The sequence below is a fragment of the Ostrinia nubilalis genome, chromosome Z (assembly GCF_963855985.1).
Source record: "Ostrinia nubilalis chromosome Z, ilOstNubi1.1, whole genome shotgun sequence".
Lineage (NCBI taxonomy): Eukaryota > Metazoa > Arthropoda > Insecta > Lepidoptera > Crambidae > Ostrinia > Ostrinia nubilalis.
In genome coordinates this window covers 1,437,254-1,459,308 of record NC_087119.1, presented here as the reverse complement: position 1 = coordinate 1,459,308, position 22,055 = coordinate 1,437,254, and the positions used below count along the sequence as shown (strand labels likewise).

Genomic DNA, 22,055 nt, shown 5'->3' with positions numbered 1-22,055 from the left:
ATTAAATCAAAATTCGACTTCCATTTATTCTAAGGGCGTTTTATCAAAATTAATAGATTAGCTTCAGCGGCTTCATCCGTGTAAATAAAACTTTTAATCCTACTAATATTATAAATGCGAAAGTTTGGATGTCATGATGTCTGGATGTTTGTTACTCTTTCACGCAAAAACTACTGAACGGATTTTGACGAAACTTTACAGTATTAATGTTTATAACCCAGAATATCAAAATATACCTAGGCTATAATTTATGACGATCTGTGACAAACTAAATTTCACGCGGGTGAAGCCGCGGGCAAAAGCTAGTATAGGTAATAAAAAATAAATGCCTTTAGAAGTCACATGAAAAGTTACGACAAATTTTTGGCGTTATTTTTGCGCTAGAACGTCGTTCAATACTTGAAACATACATGTCATACAGACAGAGTGAAGTACCCAACTTGAGTATGCACGAATATAGAATAACCGTCGCAGATAGAAATATATAAAAGTTCAGTTTTATTATTGCGACCTATATCGCTACGAGCTACAAAGTAAACTTAAAAAAAACTATTTCAATTCCACTGAAAGGCGTGTTGTTCAAAACTCGGCGAGCAACGTCAATCATCCGTATTCGAGTGCCGCACCCGGTCACCGGCAATATCAAGTAGGGTTGTTATGGATATGTAGTTTCGGTTATGGATACGGTTACGGATATAGGAATATTACCAAAAGTTTCGGATAATTTCGCTTATGGATATTAGAATTTTAAAAAGGTAAAATTCAAATAGCAAGATGCTTCGCGACCCACATACTTAGCCGTTTTATTTACTATGATGGCAGGTATATCAGAATGGTGCTAGAGTATGCCAGACAAGTAAATTTTAAGATTTAGACTCCGCCTTTATCCGAAACTTTTGAATCGGTTACGGATATTTTTTTATTTCGGATATCCGAATGTTTCGGTTACGGTTACGGATATCCATAACATCCCTCAGTATTCCCGACCCGGTCAGAGCCGGTAGTGAGCCGGGTTACAGTGGCAAAGGCCTAAATTGAGGTCAGCATGTCCACAAACAGAGCAATCCACCACCGACAATTCATGTGGTCAGCAAATGGATATTACACGTAAGATAATTAGGTCTAGTATTATCTAATATCGAAGCAGGTACATGTGAGTAACATGTGGTAAATTAGATCCATAACTTTGTCAAAATATAGGTTTAAATAATCTTTATTTCTCTCAGGAATTTAAATACAATTCACCTATGTCAATGTGAAAATACAAAAATGAAGGTACTGTTACCTTCAAACAGCCATGGATGTTTTAAAGTACACTTTGGACAAGCTAGGGCTAAATTACTATCTTTATAAGCCAAACACAAAACTTGAGAACGGCTGGATCAATAAATATAGCAAATTTTCATATGATAACGATTTCACAAAAATATTCAGAAAACAGGCCAATTTTCTTTTTATCTTCCAAAATGCTTGACAAACAAACGTTGGGTTGGCTAGTCCGAGGGCGATATTTAATCATATTAATTCCCAGAAATATTAATTTTAATTGAATATATTTTTAGATGAATATCTAAAAATACCTATAAGCGAGAACAAAAGGCTATTCAAATAGAAGGATGAGAGCTGCCACGCGAAGACTACGAACTATGAATATTGCAGATAAAATATGCCATTCCGATCAAGCTTTTCTTCTATGCAAATAAGTGGCGATGGAAGTGGGTTATCGATAGGAAATTGGAATTTGATGTCGTTGCTCGAGATGGTGCTTCGATCGGGATTCGATATCTGGTCGGTCTCAACATGTAGGTTATATGTCAGACGACGAGGCACCTCTGCCTAAACCTCTGGAGCCCAGAGAGAAGAGCTTTAGAGCGCTTTCACATTAAACCTAGGCGCAAACCATCGATTTTTCGTCGGCCGATAGTTTAGTCGGGCAGTTGATCAGTATTGGCATGTATGGAATCGCGCACATTACACCGATTCGATTTCGCCGATTCTTCATACAATTTAAAATCGGGCACAACTATCGGCCAACTAAAAATCGGTGGTCTGCGCCTAGTCTTATAGGCCAGTAGAATTAAACACAAAAATGAATTAAATCGGAAATAATTCCTACTAAAGATTTTAGTATTTTAATGGCTTCATTAGTTGCCCATAAAGATTCTCGTAGGTTTTCGACTTCGACGGAGTTGTGCTTAAGTGGTGGGGGCCCTCGAAAGGGGCGCTTTTTCGGTTTTCCGGTTATACCGCGTAAAGGACGTACCCTATCGAAAAGTGGTCTTCCTGGCGGTTGAAGGGCATTTAATCCTGCATTAAATAATACCAAATTCATATATTTTGGACAAACCGTTCTCGTGCAAATGTTCGGCAAAGTAGAAAATATATGTGTAATTAATAACCCTCTTCACGTCCAATGGCTCGTTACCCGCAGGCTTCCAAGTCTTGAAAAGGAGCGCCTCAACCAGTGTAACCCTATCAAGGCTTACGAGCTGGATGCGCCTATCCTTGTTCGTCCCAGCCGTTCCTTAACTGCGGTTGCTGCACCTCTTCCTGGCACTGACCTGAACGACTCTGTGTTACCTACTGTGGCTGCCCCTCTTCCTTGTATCCTCCTGCACAACTACGTTGCCTAGCAGTATGCCTGGTCTAAGGTTCGACGCCAAAAATCAACAACAACAAGTTCATATTAAAACGCTGAAAAGTTTTTTGTTTGTTTGTTTGAACACGCTAATCTCAAGAATTACTAGTTTGATTGAAATAATTATTTTTGTGTTGAATAGCTCATAAATTGTGGAAGGCTATAGGATATATACAATCACTCTACGACTAATAGAGGCGAAGCAGTAAAGAAAAATGTTGCATGCACGGAAAATAGTATTTAAACTATTTTCACGCGTACGAAGTTGATTTTGTGGCGTCGAACCTTGGACCAGGCATATGGCTAAGCAATGCAATCGTACAGGAGGGTACAAGGAAGAGGGGCAGCCACATTAGGTAACACAGAGTCGTTCAGGAGAGTGCCAGGAAGAGGTGCAGCAACCGCAGTTAAGGAACGGCTGGGACGAACAAGGATAAGCGAATCCAACTCGTGAGCCTTGACAGGGATACGCTGGTGAAGTCGACCCTTTACAAGGCTTGGGAGCCTACGGGTGACGAGCTATTGGACGTGGAGAGGGTCATTAATTATACACATATTTTCTACTTTGCCGAACATTTGCACGAGAACGGTTTGTCCAAAACATATGAATTTGGTCTTATTTAATGCAGGATTAAATGCCCTTCCACCGTCAGGAAGACCACTTTTCGATAGGGTAAGTCCTTTACGCGGTATAACCGGAAAACCTAAAAAGCGCCCCTTTCGGGGGCCCCCACCACTTAAGCACAACTCCGTCAAAGTCGAAAACCTAGGAGAGTCTTAATGGGCAACCAATGAAGCCATTAAAGCAATAAAATCTTTTGTAGGAATTATTTCCGATTAAAAATCTAATTCTACTGGACTATTAGGCGACTTTAGCAGCGTGACAAACGCGCGACAGACGCGCTGCCGAAAATTTCATATGTACTATGTGACAGCGGATGCATGCCTTCAGATTATAAAAAAACGCCGCTGCCGCGCTCCTGTCGCGCTTCTAACGCTCTAATGTGAAAGCGCGCTAAGAGTCACGAGGTTGGATTACAAAAGTGGTATTGTATGGTTTAAGATCTCTATTCTCATTAAGAATTACTTGATTCGCTTACTATGAGAACATAAAATATAATTACAGTATTTGTAGACAATCGTAGAAGTTGGGGGTAGTGCCAAACAGTCACAGTCAGTCAATAGATGTTTGGCAAAACAAAATTTCAAATGCGGATTAAAGTAAGTGCGCTCAGCGTTTACAAGAATTTGCTGGATTCGAAATAGGACTCGTATGTTTTATTGAATATAGGAGTAAGTAAGTAATTAAGTTAGTATTACGATTAATTAATGATTGTTTGAGTAAAATTAGTTTGGGTAGAATATTGCAAGTTCAAAGCAGCCTAATTGACTTCTCTTTTAATTTCACGCTTCTAATACAGACTTAACGTGACTTTTATTTTATTACAGATGACAAAGATTAAACGTTAAAAGGACGACTAGGTATTTGTTCATCAAACTGATCAAACGCTTATCGGCGCCATCTTGTTAACTTGCCCATTGTAGTGGGAAATGGAAAATGCATTTCTGATAAGCCAACGAAGCTTAATGGCTGCCGCTGTAAATGCTTTGAGCCATATTTGAGCCACCTCTAACCTGCGTTTGCTCCAGACAACTAAAAATAGCAGATAAGTCATCAAGTCTCGACGAAAATTTAACGAGAAATTAATGGAAATTTTTAACCACATGTGTGGCATGAAGTGAACTTAAAAGTGTGTAGAAGTGAACTAGCTGACTCGGCGAACTTCGTACCGCTTTTGAAAATATTCTATACAAACCTATGTTTATCAGGCATAATGTACAATAATTCTAATGTTAAAGAATTTTTCAAATCGGCCTATAATCAATTCAAACAAACAAATAATCAGAAGCTTTCCTCTTTAAAATACCTATTGTAGGTGTAGAACTGAGACCTTTTAATAACCTACATTAAATCGATTTAATGTCATAAGTCCATTAAAGTATAAAGTTATAAACTTAGTTAAATAAACAGAATAACTATTCTTTTAATTTTAGTTAACTCGTTATTAATATCCATCACAAACTATTAAGCTGATTGCAGGAACAAAGTTGCATATTAGTTGACACTTTATAAAATCAGCAAACCGTTAAAATTGCAACCCATTGTTTCAGTGCCCAGGGTTTACACAACAGGGTTGAGCCGTTATTTAGTTAGACAAGTTCAACTGACAGCCCTGCGCTTAACTTCATGAGGATTAAAAATTTCACTCAAATTGGATTCGTGAATCAACTCATTTGACTCGCTAACTCCATTTAACCGAAGCTGCAGTTTGTATCAAAAAGTTGTTTTGCATTTCCTGGGATATTTAAAGTTGTGCTTAATTGCTGCTTTTGATTCGGTAAAATAACTGTCTGGCGGTTTAGTTTACTGAGTCATTATGGAAAACTGTAATTTGTGTTGAGTTGTGCACCTTATTTTAACCGTGACTATAACCTTAACTGGTGTTTTTTGTATGTAGTTTGACAGACTTTTGACGTTGTTACTGTTAAAGTAAGGTGGTGCAACCCGGCCTTAGTGTAGGTACGTACACACACTCCACATTGTGTCCACACTCTGAACTAATTAGTGTTTAGAAGCAGCTTAGTAAATTCAACACAAAATTGATTTGGTTAGAAATCGAATCTAGGTAAAAAATCTAGTAGGGTAACTTTTTAGTAAAAAAAAGTTCGGTGTTTGTTGCAAAAATAAATAGAAACTTAATTCGTCGGCCGTTTGATGTAGTATTGGTGCGAAACGGACTACTATGCCGAGAGGTCCCGGGTTCGATTCCCGGCCGGGCAGAAATTGAAATGATGAATTTTAATTTCTTTGATAGGTCTGGGTGTTAGTGTTAATATGTATAGTAAGTATGTATTTACAAAAAAAAATGTATTTAAGTACGAGTACGTAGTACTTATTATTATTCTGTGGTACGAGTATGTTTATATCCGTTGTCTAGTACCCATAGTACAAGTTTTGCTTGTTTGGGACTAGAAGCGTAGTGTTAAATGTCCAAAGTTTTTTTTTAACTATTGGAATCATCACTTCATTAATCTGTATTAGGTAGTACTAGGAAGGGTTAGGTTACGATCTTAAACGTAGTCCTTAGTACAGCAATAAAAATAAGAGACGTATCTTCAATCCACATTAAATCCAAATACTATAATTTACCTACTATAGCGTAACATTCTAACCAATCGGCTTAACTGCAAATTAAACGAGATAGTTCCCTGCAATCACTGCATAAATAAATAATTCGGAAAGTCTAAAAGCACGTAATTACGCAGTTACATGTGAATCAACTTTGCAATGGCTTAATTGTAACATGACGAGTGGCGCATGCGAATGAGTTAAATTGCACATTTGCCGCCGATTCATCGGTGATTATTGCCTGCCAACCCACAATTTGCTACCGTAATGTTAGTTTTCGGCTACTATAGTTTTGGCCGAAACCGTAGCCGAAACCGTAGCCGAAACCATGGGCGAAAGTAAACTGTCATAGTTACTCGTATTTATCAAATATCAGTCTTTATCAATCAGACTCCATGTTTAGAACCTTTTCTAACAAGAAATTAAAATATGTATGACTTTAAATACGTACGTGTTTTGGCTAATGATAACGTGGGACACTATTTAAGTTGTGAGCCTAACTATGAAAACGAAACAGTTTAATATTAAAATGGTTTGTATTGGTATTCTGTATAACAAGTAGACACGACGCACCCAATAAATAAAATTATTAACTAAATAAGTTAACGACATATTAGGTAATTCACATTTTTACATGAGGGTTTTTTGGCCGAAACAGGAATTATGGCCGATACCAAAAACTCTAGCCGAAGCCGATCAGCTATAAATTATGCATCGTTAATTACTGTGTATCGTTTGTGAATAATAAAATACGACCGCCGGCAATTTTCATTAAGCTCATTACAAAGCTTTCGATACCTATTTACAATATTAAAATTCAATCGAATCGAATATCATGCTACTTGTTTGTTTTGACATGTTTCTTGAAAATGACGATATTGAATTTTGTTTGTTTTAAATACAAAAGTTGCAGTTGTAACTTTGAAAATTGGCAAAGATATGCCTACACTTTAGCCAGGTTTTAGTTTATGTATTTATAGGCAAATATTACTTAGAAACCCTTTTTCTTATAAATTTTAAGAAGATTATTGTTTCTCTATGAAGGCACTGAACAAAATCTCTTGAAGAATCGATCTTATACTAATTGGACAAAGCTTGAAGAACCGTTATAGGCAATTAATAAAGTATTTTATTAAATCCCTCTCAGAAAAAAATATCAGTATCTCACAAGCTTTTGCCCGCAGGTTCGACCGCGTAAAATTCAGTTTCTGTCATTTTTTTTTAATTATAGCTTAATAATGTTATTCTGATTTATAAAAATAATACTGTTAAGTGTCATGAAAATCCGTTCATTATTTTTTGCGTGAAAGAGAATAATAGTAAAAAATAATAAAAATAATAAATAAGTCTAACTATTTGAATTACGGCCATCCCTGTATTTTTACTTCCAAGTGTGATATAAATTGGTGTTGCCAGGTACTCGGGACGGCACTGCATAGCTCACGCGCCGCCCAAGCCCGTCGCAGTTGATGCAAAAGGAAATGCGATCCGGACCATCGCTCAATCAAAGCGAGACGGTGTTTTCAGTCCCAATACATCGATTTTAGCAACCCTTTCGTTTACCGAGTACAGTATTGTACACCTACATGAGTGGGGACTGTAATTATGATACGGAGAAAAGGGGGAAATGGAGTAAAATATTATACAAAGCGTTAGAGCAGCCCTATAAAAACAAAGTTTCTCTGCCGATTTAAATACAGAAGCACCGTAAGTATTTAACCAATGAGGGACAAACTTTATAAAAAGCACCCAAATAACAATTTATTTAATTTAGATACCTTTTTATGTTTTAACTTGAAAAGACGAATTCCAGTCAAATGAGATAATCTTTTTTAAATTTTGCTGAAAAGACAGCGCATTGAGATAATTAATTTAGAGAAACATTTTAATAATACCAAAAGTTAAACAGTTTGAAAATGATAAGATTTTCAGTTTGGTTTCTGAGGCTTATCATATCTTGTCTAGGGCCGCGCGCCCAGTGGGATCTTTTATGAGGCTTCTTATACAATGTTGTATGTGTGTTAGATGTATAATGTATGAAACTAATAAAATAATGTCTTTCATCAAAAAATATTCAACTTGTTAGAAGTGCCGGTTTTATAACGTCAATTTCAAGTCTTAGAAATTACATCTATATATATATAAAAGAAAGTCGTGTTAGTTACTCCACTTATAACTCAAGAACGGCTGAACCGATTTAGCTGAAAATTGTCAGGGAGGTAGTTTAGAGCCAGGAGAAGGACATAGGATACTTTTTATCCCGTTCGAAATAAAAAAAAAGTCTGCTTATTTATTGCCATTAAGGCGGAACAAAGTTCGCCGGGTTAGCTAGTTTAAAATAAAAAGAACAATCTAAATAAGTAGTTATTAAATTACTGGAATTACAAACTCATGAATATTGTTGACAAAGTAGACTATTTCATAGGCTCAGTCCAATATCACAGGATTAACTAAATTCACCCAAGCCGACATAATTTCATCTGGAAAATCTGTATAAAACAGTAATTTACAATTCGAATTGCAAATTCAGGCTGCAAATGCACCCCCAGCGGAATCGGGAGAGCTTTTAAAAGCACAATACCAAACAAAGCCCGATCTGCATTAACGAGCAGTGGAAATCGGAGGAAAACGAACGCGGTGGAAAACTAATTGATGTATTGTTTCAACGTCGAATCCGATTTTTATTTACTGTACATTTCGAATAGCCTTAAGTGATAAAAGCAAAATGGTGAAGTGAAATGGATGTAACTCCTGTTTGTTTTGCGAAAGATCTGCTTCCGACGCTGTTCATCGTGCATTTTGAAACAATTGAAAATAAATGTCGGCGGGCGCCTGGCGCGTCAATATTTAACAACGGACTTAACGGACTATTCATTGTAATTGTTTTAATGAACATTTTTAGTCCCGCGCTCATTTTCGGCCTTTAAATTCGGCATTATTTTTCAATAAAAAAATCATCACTTTTAACTAGAAAAAATAGGAAATAAATAATCACAATCTGGATAAAAAAACAACTTGAGCATTGTATTTCTTGAAGGGCGGAGAAAAGCAACAAGTGTACGACGTACACGTCTCAGCCGACGGCTGCTAAGAGGGTGCGTGGTTCGATTTCCAGCGGTAATGTGAAACTTGAATTTTGTTGTGATATTTAAAGAATGCTATGAGAAAATATTAAAATGCTTTTTTAAATAAATTGCTCGCAATGTTAAGCAAAATAAATGTGGTTTTGAGTGTGTGATTGTAGTGTAATGTGTGATTTACACTTACCTTATTTTATGGTGCCGCCCATCTCGACTATCATGAAAAAAGTGAATTTAATTATCACTGATATGAAATTTAATAATTTAGCAAACTCATTTACTGAATTATTTTAAGAAACTTTTTAAAGGAACACAAGAAATCCTAGGAAGGTGTTTGAGAAAATATTGAATACTGAATTGAGTATTTATGGGACGTTCGTTCAGGTCTGCTGCCCAGGAGCGATTGAGAGCTGGGCTTGCACGCGGCAGCCGCCCGCCCGCTGCAGCCGCCCGCCCCGCGCTGAGGGCGGCTCGCCTAGCATACAACCCCATATAGCACCACATTATACTCGTACGACTATGGCTTTACTTTTTAATGGATTAACAACCATAATTATTTCCATTTTTTCGGTTGATCCCTAAAAGTCTAAAACATGCCTATTTCCCTTAAAATACCTGTTGCTTTGTATGTGAGGAAAGTTTAGTGTGTTTTGCGTTACTTACAAGTTTTCATTAAAGTCATACATAATGAGTGAGTTTTAATTCATTAGTTTGAAGTTACAAAAATGTTTTATAACTTTTTCAGTATAATAGTAGATTTACCTACTTACTTACTGTACATGCCCCGAAAAATACTACCTGTTATATGCTTACGGGGCGGCGAATTGTAACATAGCCGCGATTACATTATAATATAATTATATTTATTGCTTTTATTGCATTATCACCGAAAGTGACTAATGAAGACTCTGTTGAACTATAAATCTCAAATCTTTCAAAGAACATATTTAAGATTACTTATGTTCTAGCTAGATTAATCTAATGTAATGATATAAAATCTTTTTGAAAATAAAATAAAGGAAAAGCTTTCAACCGTAGACAGCAAAAATGAAAATGAGATTGATTATGCATCTGTGCTTTTTTAAGTTATCTTATTCCGAGTTTGACTTGTAAAACAAGTTCCTAGAAAAGAGCTATGGAATTGCGAGAGGCTGAAAAATTGGTTTTTGCTTGGAGAGAAAATAATTCGATTGAAATTAGTTAAAAGTTAAATCGAGTTGTCTATTACGTCCATTTGCCGGCGTCAGTTGATATCGACTAGTTCTAACTTCAGTTTATTTCCGTTTCTCTAAATTAAATGTAACTTAACTAAGCGGCCCGACGCCGCGGCGCTGGGAGTTATTTTTGTTCAAGTAATAACCTAAACTGTCGAGTTCAATTTGTGAAAGTGCATTGTACGAACATCCCTAGCTTTCCAATAGTGTTTTGTCGGATCTCCTATGTCACTGGTTCTTAACCGGTGGTCCGCGGACCACTTATGGTCCCTGGAGGCATTCCAAGTGGTCCACGAAGACATCGTAATAAACAAGTGACGTGACGTGATGGTCGAGTCAACACAACGCAAACGGCGCACAGTGTGCGAGAAATCGACCTCGACTTTCATAGGATTTTGAAAAAAAAAAAAAAGAAGTTGTCCCTGACAAGACAGAAATTTGGTAAAATGGTCCCTCGTGAACTAAAGGTTAAGAACCACTGTCCTATGTAATATTAAAAGACGTGATCGATTCACATGTTAGCAATCACTATTGATCCATTTTCAATTGCGGTTGCATGCTTGTAACTACGAATCGCAATTAATCGAATAACCTAGCCTTATCGATTACTTGTTTCAGAGGCAGTTTTTAACCGACGAATGATAAGTAGTACCTATGTAGAATTGTAGATGTATGATATTCTTGATATGAAACATAAACGAATAGTTACTGATCGGTTGATCAAGATGTTAACAGTGATTAGTGTCAGTAATATTAACTGCAGCTACTGTTGTTACTTCTCGAATACTCTGGCGAGTTCAGATTCGACGTAGGGTTGTCAGTACATTTGCGAATAGAGTGATTCATACATATAGATGTATTTAATGGTTATAATAAGTTACAGGTGTTAGTTTAATGTATAACTATACAGACAGACAAACTTCGTGGGTGTCTATGTAAGGTAATTTTTAAGAATACAAGTTCGCCCATTTGACCCTAAGTGAGCTACTATTTATTATTTTTTTTAGAAAGTAAAGGGGGCGTGGCCCATTTTGCAGCAATATGCCCAAAAACAGAACACATTGCTCGTTACAGCAATGATGACAGCAGCGACGTCAATGTAAACAGTTTACATTGCTTGCGTAGTACTAAAGATTCGAACGTTGAGTACTGTAACAGTGGTTAATGAGCATATATTTTGATTACTTTGTGTGTGTGAATTTGTAATGCGACACTGAGTTTCGAACTCAGCGCATTAGTTGGCATCTTGGGGGGGATGCAGTAAGCCTTCCCGTAGAGCGACTTTGCTCGGGCCCTCCCCGTGAGTAGCGGCAGAAGCCGTGAAACGAATTACCGCACCACGATGACAAACCGAAGTGTAGGTTTGTTGTCGACACGAAAAGTAGAAGAAGTTGGCATCTCTACATCTGTGTGGTTGTTACCTTGCAGCCCTCGCAGGAGGTGACCCCGTAGTGGTACCCGGAGGCTTTGTCCCCGCAAACCTTGCAGGGAGCCGCAGCTTTGGCCCCGCCGCTCGCGCTGTCCGCCGCGTACTGTTGTTCTGGAAACAAATCATTAATTAATGGTAGAATATGCAGGCGGCTTAAGGGGGGAGGGGCGGTGGGGTGGTCCGCCCCGGGTGCCAAGCATCAGGGGGTGACACAAGTCTGACACACTGGCAAGTCTGCATGGCAAATCTGCGGTGTATGTCATGATACGGGGGGGGGGGGGGGGAGTGCACTTTCAATCGGTAGGTAACCCCTGGGGAGTACCAGGCGGGGTGAGAGAGAATATGGTGGCTGGTGGGGCCCAAAACATAAGGAGACATGTAAAGTGCCCCATTAGGGCCCCTTTTTTATTTACTGTATTTTGACATTCATAAGTGCCACTAGTGGTCTAAATTAAATAAAATATTTTTGATTTTGAATTTTATAAATAAACAAAACGCAACAGCACAAAAGGGAACGGTAGGACACGTTGGGAGTTACCAGTCCCAACAGTCCACTGTTGAATCTGGTTATTCCCAGCTGTAATGATGAAAAACGACATCTGACCTCTCATAAACCCACATAATTATAATATTTTACATAATTCAATTATTAAAAAGTTCGCAAATAAAGCTTAGTACCTAGTAGGTATACAGATGTTGTAGTCTTAATAAGGATTTTGGACTAAATAAAAAAAATCTTTCTTTCATTCACCGTTTCGCTCGTTTGGCTTCCTGTCCTATAAATATTTTTTTATATAACCTAACATAAACAATTTGCTAACAACATTTAAATTGTGATATCAAAAATACAGGGTGGCTAAAATACACGCATTTAGACTTGATCATTGGGGGCCTTACTAATAAAAGTCACACCCTAGTCAAACTCTGGCTTAAGTTGTCATTTAGTATGGAACTGTCATTTTAATCCTGAGTTCATCCTAGGTGTTACTTTTTATTAATAAGACAAGTGCGTTTGTGTTTCTGCTGTCATAAACAAATAGGCAAATTAACAGGCAAAGTGCTTATTAACGTCGATCGAGAATGGAAGTGGCCAATTAAGCCTAAACGTTGTTAAACGTCTAGACTGTGCACTTAACTATTTGAAGTTTACGGGCAACAGAATTGATAATTCAATTACGCAACAATATAATTATTTGCAAACGCCTCCTGGAGTCCCGGCTGAGTGGCGTGGCAGCCCTCGCAGCATCCCGAGTGAAGCTCAGGTGTACATTCACATTGGATCTTATGTCATGAGGCACAAGATCCACTGACAAATGCCAACAGTTCAGTAAGTGCTGCCCATTATCTACTCTGTCCTGATGGCTAGATTCGCTCGTTCCCTGCACTTTGTAAAAGTGATGCGTTACAATGCATGTGGTTCGTTCGCTTGTTTCAGCCAAAAGACATCCACTGCTGGACAAAGGCTTCCCTCAAGGAGGTGCATGTGGTTAAATCAATTAATTTAATACAAGTTTTTTGTTATTTTTTATTGTGCGGCGTTGCTATCAGTATTCTGTGTTGCATTTATAGGGTTGCCAAGAAAAACTAGGAACTTGAGCTTCTAAAAAGTTTTTCTCCAACAAAAGGAAATCTATCCGAGTTGAAGCTGTAGTAAGAAGCTAGATAAATAACTTAAGACTATGAAGTGTTTCGTTTATTAATATTATGGTTTAATTTTTGAGCAGAATGAAAAAGTTTATAAAGAAATAGTTTCAATCGTTGTTCTCTTGCCATTCTAGCCATTTGAACTTTATAATAAAAAATAAATATCTCGTTAATACTGGCAACTTTAATATTGTCAAAAGCAGTCACATGCCGCTGACGGATGAGACAGATAAAAAAATAAAAAACATTGTTTGTGACAGCGGGCTCAATAGCTTACAGAATTAATAAAACGTAGGGCGATGTAGTAGGTATGTAGTGTTATAGCAGCAGTTATAACACATTTTAAAATTCAATTTTAAAAAACTTCTGTCATCAACTGCGTGTACACATTTGAGAGCTTTTTAATAAGGAAAATAATAAAAATTAGTAATGAGCTAAAAGTTTTAGTCGCAGAAAGTTCGTGTATGAGCCGTAGGTATGTCATCTTGCACCTTCGCCAGTAACTGCATACAAACACTGAGACTAAGGCCGAGTTGCACCACCTAACTTTGACCGTAACTACAACGATAACCGGTGTTTTGTATGGAGTTTGACAGATTTTTGAAGTAAGATGGTGCATCCCAGCCTTAGGCAACTCTCTAATCTATACAGGGTGGAAGCAGAAGATAAATAACACGAGCTCTCAATGGCAATCACGGAGTGGCAGGTAGCAAAAACAGACGTCTCTTCTAATTGAGTCTGATCAACAATAGGGAAGGGACACGGGGTGGTCACGTTGGCCGGCGCCTCTCGCCCTGCGGCTGTCAAATGACAATATTCGTAACATTATCCCAGTATTTAAGATATACAGGGTGAACGCGGAAGGCGTAGAATTGAAAAGTCAAATCCAAGTGCTCCGATATTTGTGCCGCTGAGTGTATTTTTGAGCCAAATGTCGATGAAATGCAGTTTATTTACATATTTATTTATTGAACTTATTTGCTTATTGAACATCTATCTGTATATCTCATTTATTTTCTCAGTTAACTATCAGTGATCGCTCTCAACAGTGGTTGACTTGTTGGAAAAAAAAACTGGACAAGATACTATTGTAAAAAAAATATTTACCTACTATAGTAAAACATAGAACTGCTGTTCCTGTTATTTTTCAATTTATGTATTAGACGTTGTTGCGATCCAGTTCTAAGAGCTTATTATGAAACTAGCTTTTGCCCGCGAGTATAATAATTAAAGCATTTACAAATACTTCTTTAGTTTTTATTTTATTAGTTTAGATAACAATGTGTATTTTATAAGTTTATATGTATAGTTAAAATTAATATTTTATACGAGTCTTATACGTAAGAATTTCATGTTAGATTTATTACTACTACTACTTATAATAATGGTTGGTTTAAGTAATTTAAAATTTATGCTTTTTATTTTTTTTTAGGTTTAGCAGATGAAGTAAGATTTAGATTTTAAATTAATTATTTATTCAAGTTATCGTTAAATATAAGGCAATTAACTGACATTGAAACGGCAAGGCGACGTATCCCGCTTTGAGCATCCGTTCAAATAGCACATGCAGTTCCAGTTGCAATCTGTGTGTTTTCTAGCTAGGGTAGGTGTAGGTATCTACATAATATCAATTTTCACTTTCTTTTAGGACTACTTCTCTGCTTTATTCGTATATTACTAATACCCCTGCATTGTTGTTTGACATGACACACACGTGCCCTCTAATGGGGTGTCATCGCGGCCTGCCCACGCGCGATGCGAGTGACGTCAGATGCATTGTCTAGTCTAAATCTGCAGCATTATGCTTCATCTGAGCCGTTACATTCATTAGGAATAATGAATATGAAGTTGCTATTTTCATATTTAGGTACTAAGCGCCAAAGCAAAAGCACAATGCTTTGCGGTGTTACTGCGTCACGTCGTCTTATACCTATAATAGAAATATCTCGTATGTCCGCGGGCATACGAGCGGCCTGGATGCAGGCAGCGCAGGACCGTCCATTGTGGAAAACCTTGGGGGAGGCCTTTGTCCAGCAGTGGACGTCATTTGGCTGAAACGAACGAACGATACAAGCAGCACGGAAGAGACGAATCGTGTGCTCTGGCTCTAAAGGGGCTGTGGTGCGAAAGAACTAAGAGTGTGTGGGTATAAGTAAAGTGTTGAAACAGCCTTTGTGTTTCTAGTCTGCATAACACACGGAATAAAACATTTTTATTACCCGCTTACGAATAGTCATAGTCATTAATAAAATGTTAAACGCATTTTAAACTTTAACTTAGTTCATTCCATACGAAATATCACTTTAAAGCACTGTTCAGCACACTTGTTAGTCTTATTAACTACTTTGTTTTTGTCGGTAGTAAAAAGAGAATTCTTTTAACGATGAAAAATTTTATGTTAAGTACCTACCAAAGGTTGCTTAAAATGTGATTTGCCACGATTAGCTTCATACGTAGGTAAACCATCATCATCATTTCAGCCATAGGACGTCCACTGTTGAACATAGGCCTCCCCTAATGATTTCCACAATGGCCGGTTGGTGGCGGCATTCCCGCTACCTTTATGAGGTTGTCGGTCCTACGCTGCACTTTCCGGTACGTGGCCCCCATTCCAGAACCTTGCTGCCCCATCTGCCGTCAGTTCTGCGTATTATATGCCTTGCCCATTGCCACTTCAGCTAGCTAATCCGTTGGGCTATATCAGCGACCTTAGTTCTTTTACGGATCTCCTTAGGTAAACAAAAATGTTGAATATTAATACTATTTTAAAGCCGTGATATTATTACAATAATTAATTTATATTTATGTTCATACATCGATGTTCAATTTTATGGTCGGATGACTAATACAGCGGCGTTTTTATAATGTGAAGGCATACATCCGCTGCCACATAGTATGAAATTTTCGGCAGCGCGTCTGTCGCACGTTTGTCGCGCTGCTAAATCGCCTGAACGTGAAAGCGCTCTTAAACAACACCTTTTCTTCGGTTGAGTTGCACCATCTTGCTTTTAAGTGTTTTCCATTTTTTCCATTTTTATAAATTAATTAAACTTAATCTTTAAAAAAAATAGTTTGAATTTTAACACCTCTGTGAATACACCTTTACCCTACACTTGCACTGATGACTCACTGCGTTCTTAACGCGAACGAACTATAGTGCAATTATCTCAAGTCTCTGTGTTACCAACCTCAATAATTAACCCAAATGCAAGCCCAAGGGAAAAGCTGTAAGTTGCTGCTGAGAAACACATCACGAATTTAGTTGTTGAAACTTTAATAAAACATATTTCCATGAACTTTGTTCCTATAATCCCAATATCAACGGAGCACAATGGCTCGAACAATGGCGCCCTCCTTTGTTTCCCGCTACAACCGACAGGTGGCGCTTCGAAACAAGCTACAGAAACTAAGCTGGCTTAACTGGGAAAACCGCAAATGCCAATCTAGTCAGTTCACTAGTTATACAACCTCTATTGCCATTACAAACTCGGGTTCTGTTTGTACGTTTTAGCAGGCCTGTTCATCTCCGCGAGTTTACATCGAAAACAAAACACGCACGATGGCCCACCTACAGGATACTATTCGACAAGGCCTCACATACGAGCGAACATTGACTCACGCACGCGTATTCTTGAGTATGATGGAAGAAAATAAAGAAAATGGTGTACTAAATACTGTGCAGTATTTAACTGCCTAAATAATAATAAAAACACATAATGAACTTTTTTAAGTTGCCTCAAGACACTGAGAGGTAAATAAGTAGTTAATATTATTCATGATAATTCATGCTAAATCCATTGAAGTAATATTACTACGTATAGAACAGACATCGCGAACAAAATATGTGCAGTGCGGGGTGCGGGGCGGGAATTTGACGGACAGCTGTCAGGCTCAACTCAATGGCTAAATCATGTATTTCCTCCGCCATTTTCCGCAGTTTGGCACCTCACGTCACATCATTTTACCGAAGTCAGCCCTATAGCTTCGGCGCAGTGCCGATCACTGACGTTTGTCAACAAAATGGCGCTTGACTCTTGAGACAGGCTAAATTACACCATATTGTTAATGACATTGAGCATACATTTTATTAAATACCTTCGCGAAGTAAAACTTCTGTACGTAGTACTTATTATTATTCTGTGGTTTTAGTGTTATAGACAGGTATTAAGGTACCAAACTAAAAAAAAAATTAGCTGGAAATTAGTACAACTGATACGAACGAATCCGTCAAAATGCAAGGACTACATCAACTTGGATACATTTCCATACTTTGTTTGAAACTCAGCCATACTTGGGCTCAATAAGATATTTGTTCAACTTTTCCTTGTGACCATCTACAAACAAACTAAAGTCGCTGATATAGCCTAAACTATTAGTAAGCTGAAGTGGCAATGGGCAGGGCATAAAGTACGCAGAATTGTCTGCCGATGGGCCAGCAAGGTTCTGGAGTGGTGGCCACGTACCGGAAAGCGCAGCGTAGAACGTCCACCCACAAGATGGACCGACGACCTCATAAAGGTAGCGGGAAGGCGCTGGATGCAGGCCGCCACCAACCGGCCATTGTGGAAATCATTGGGGGAGGCATATGTTCAGCAGTGGACGTCCTGTGGCTGAAATGATGATGATCTACGGACTCTTTTCAAAAGAATCTCTTGAAAGAACAAAAGAGGCAACTGTATTGCAATTGAAAGGGTCAAGGCTTTGCTTGTAAATTTTTGATTTGGCAATGAACTAGAAGAAGAAGAATAAGTGCAACCTTAAAAGATCCTAGAATATAAGGGTCTCACAACATCTCGTGACCATTTGTTAACAGAGTAACCTAATAATTCTTATGTTGCATGATGTCTTATTTAGATAGGTTGATTTTGGAGCCATCCTAAAAGCATCCTCATCCTAAAAATTACAACAAACCAAGTTTTTTTCAAAACACATACAAACATTTTTCAAATACATTATTCAAAATACAAGTCCATGGCATCAATTTTATTTCCGATAGTTCAGCCTTCATAAAATTATTTTCGTAGACATCAGTATATTGGAAGATAGCCTCTTGCTGACCTGAGGCTATTCTAAAATCTAGTTCAGTCTCAAATAAGCTTTAAATATTCCAAATCCAATTATACAGATTGGAGAATAGAAATAAAAGCTGTCAGTTATCTGGGTCACACGGTTATTAGGAACGTCTTTTCCCTGTGGATATTTTTGTTAAAGAACAAGCAAAGCAACTTAATTTATTATGCTATGATTATTTTTAAATAAATAAGGATTTAAGTTTGTGTAAAATAAATTAATTGCTTTACTTCATAAATATATTTTTTCCCCAATTGAACCTCAAATTAATGAAAATTCTTTGGACTAACTATAAGGCTTATTTACTAGGTTAACTAATAGATAAAAAATTTATTTGAAATTAAAAGTTACTTTTAAAATCTTCAAAAACAATGCGGTCAAAAAAATTAATGATTAACTCTTTTGTATTCATGAAAAAGACATCAACGCGTTAAAGAAAACAATCGTCATTGTAATATCTAACCGCGTGAGCTTTAAGGTTCTTTAAAGCTCGTGTCTAGCTTTTCGTTTCTTTTCTAGTACCTACTAGACTAGACTAGACTACAGGTACTGAGCAAAATTATCTTTTTAGTCCTTTATGACTATTTATATACAAATACAAGTTACAAATACACTACGAGATTAAATCAGTATTATTTAAGAGCGCCTGTAAAATATGTTACATACATGTTACATCATCTATGTAGTTACTAAAGTGCAATCTTTGAACTAGGTGATCGGTGTGACCGATGAAAAAAGGTATGGAGTATGACATAGACCACAATAAAAAGGAAAACATTGCATACAGATCATTTCGAGTATGACATAGACCACAATACAAAGGTAAAACGGCATTGCATACAGTTCCCGAGGGTCCGTAAGATAGTGCAGGTGCTGTAAGGAGTAATTAATACGCAGTCACGAGCTCCGAGGAACGTCTTCCCGCCGGACCCCATTAACCCAATTACATACACCTAGAAGCATTAGCTGTGCATTTATTTGATGGGACAATCGACGGAAACAAAGTTTTGTTGCAGTGGGTTGTTTGAAACGTTTACTGTATATCCATCCTTTTCATATTAACCATGCTGGCTAACCAAAATAATAATGTTAGGTAATAATCTAAATATATATAACTCAAAGGTGACTGGCTGACTGACTGACTTTTCTTCTTTTCGTGTCGACAACAAACCTACACAGTGTCAGCCCAAAACTCTGCCACAAGAGTGGCGTTGTCAGCAGCACTCATCAAATCCTCCTGAGTGCAGTTGCTTGGGCACTCAGGGCACGACATCAGGTGCTTCATCGACTGGGGAACCAAACCGCACCTGCACTCCATGTTTAAGCCATCCAAGACTGACTGACTGACTGACATAGTGATCTTCAACGCACAGTCCAAACCACTGGACAAATCGGGCTGAAATTTGGCATGCAGGTAGATGTTATGACGTAGGCATCCGCTAAGAAAGGATTTTACTAAACTCTACCCCTAAGGGGGTAAAATGGGATCCACGCGTACGAAGTCGCTGGCGGCCGCTAGTAATTTACTAAAGTCTAAGTAGATCCTTTTGAAAACAGAACCAGCGCAAAGCGTGGAAGCCTTCACTGTATTTAGACCTTCCATTTAATCTGGAAATAGTTAAAGAGATTCGCCTCGCAATTACTTCGAATTTAGTTTTATTGCTGATACAAATTTGTAGTGAACTAGGCGTTATTCGTTATCTTATCTCAAGTACATTTAAGTTACATAATATTTAAAGAAGCAAAATCTATTTAAAACTTCTTTGACGGACGAACATTTTCTTAAATAAAATATTCGCAGAGGCATGGTTATAAAATATGTGCCCACAGTGAAAAGATGTTCTGTATTGTTGTTAACACATTGGCATATGTCACTGTCTAGTTGTTCTAGTCAACATTTGAGCGAAATAGATTTTTCAGAACATAACATTATATCGTTTTATTCGATAACGGATAAATAAATATATACTCATACATATTATTAACTAATGTTTAGATAGGAAAATAAATGTTCATGCAATCATTTATGTCCCTAGCAGTATTCGAGTTTGAGTTACGATACAATAACTACCAAGGTAGCTAGACGTCATAATAAACGGGTGCGTGACAGTTTATATAAGTTTATGTGATATAAATTCATTTCAATAACGTTCATATTGTATAATAAACGTATGTTATAATAACACTTGATATAATTTTTTAACATATAATGTTTACTTCATATAATAAATCATTTCTAATAATGTCATTTCAGATACCAATCAAAACGCATAAAGACATTTGATATAAACCTTACTTAATCTAAGACTCATTTGATGTAATTTTGTTTAATATAAATAATATTTCATATAACCATTACATAAAATAAATATTATTTGTTATAACGACTATTTGGTATAAGTACTCTTTAATTGATATAATTTCTGATAGATATAACTTTTAGTATGTTCTTCTTTAGCTTGACTTATAAATGACTTTAGTGACAAAAACGAATCGCCGTAAAACCGACTCCACGTAGTCTTGTCTGCCCTACCCCTAGAGTGTAATTTAAAAGCGCGTAGGCACGGAGGGGCGAGGCGGCCCGCGGGCTGAGGAGCAGGTGGCTGGAAGCGAGGCGCCGCGGCTGAGGCTGGCCGGCGAAGCCGGCCAGCAAGCCGAAGACGCGGTGTCGAGCGAAAGCCATCTGCGACGATTAGCACGCGAGGGACCGCCAGAGCCCCGCAGTGCCGGAGCCGTGACAGAAGTCTCAAGTTTTTAGTCAAATTTGCATGCTGCATGCCTGCTTGCTTGCTTGCTTGCCTGCTTGCTTGCTTGCCTGCTTGCTTGCCTGCTTGCTTGCTTGCTAGCTTGCTTGCTTGCTTGCTAGCTTGCTTGCTAGCTTGCTTGCCTGCTTGCTTGCCTGCATGCTAGCTTGCTTGCTAGCTTGCTTCCTTGTTCGCTTGCTTGTTTGCTCGTGTGCTAGCTTGCTTGTTTGCTTGCTTGTTTGCTGCATGCAATGCTTATTAAAACAATTGAACTTTATATAAAATTATTATTGTTATATGATTTAAGTTTTATAGGAAAAGAATTTTATCTCATTTCATTGTTCGACATTTTATTTTTATATGATTTGAATGTTATTTGTTTTAAATAGTATACATTGTAAGTTTTATAGAAAATATTCATTATATCAAACCATTTTATATCAGTTGTTAGTTATTTGTCCTAAAATTATTCGTTTTAAAATTATATTATTCGTTTATTATAGTAAATAATTATTATATTAAATGATCTTATATAATTTGATGTTATATCCTCTAAGTATTATATGATATGTAGTTATATCATACATTACACACCCATAATAAACCAACTATCGTAGCTAAGCTTTCGACTGTGTAAGCCAAGTGTCACAAGCACAGATCAGAAAAACTGAAGGGAGATGTGACAAAGGGGCGGGGCCGGTGTTGCAGCAATATTCCCAAAAACAGAACATTGCTCGTGAAAGCAATGATGACACCACCGACGTTATAATGTAAACAGTTTACATTGCTTGGGTAGTACTAAAGATTTGAGTTATACCGCAGTGAATAATGAGCACATATTTTGATTACTTGTGTGTGTCAATTTCTAATGCGACACTGAGTTTCGAACTCAGCGCATTAGTTGGCTTCTCTCTATATCTCTATGGTCACAAGCTGGTTTACCCTAATGTTATAACAACAGTTACAGTGCAGTAAATGAAATATGTTTAGTTCTCAACTAGAAATTATATTGGAAAGTGGTCAAGTTGTGGGATCGTGTCGCTCGC

General features: G+C 37.5%; 1 protein-coding gene across 1 annotated transcript in view; it reads right to left on the bottom strand.

The window, feature by feature from the left end:
- LOC135086825 (ecdysone-induced protein 78C) overlaps positions 1–22,055 on the bottom strand; it is a 72,609-nt gene that overhangs the window by 12,554 nt on the left and 38,000 nt on the right. Inside the window, exon 2 of the mRNA XM_063981628.1 lies at positions 11,544–11,662. Within this exon, the coding sequence (XP_063837698.1) occupies positions 11,544–11,662 (119 nt within the window). The remainder of the gene's footprint in view (positions 1–11,543; positions 11,663–22,055) is intronic.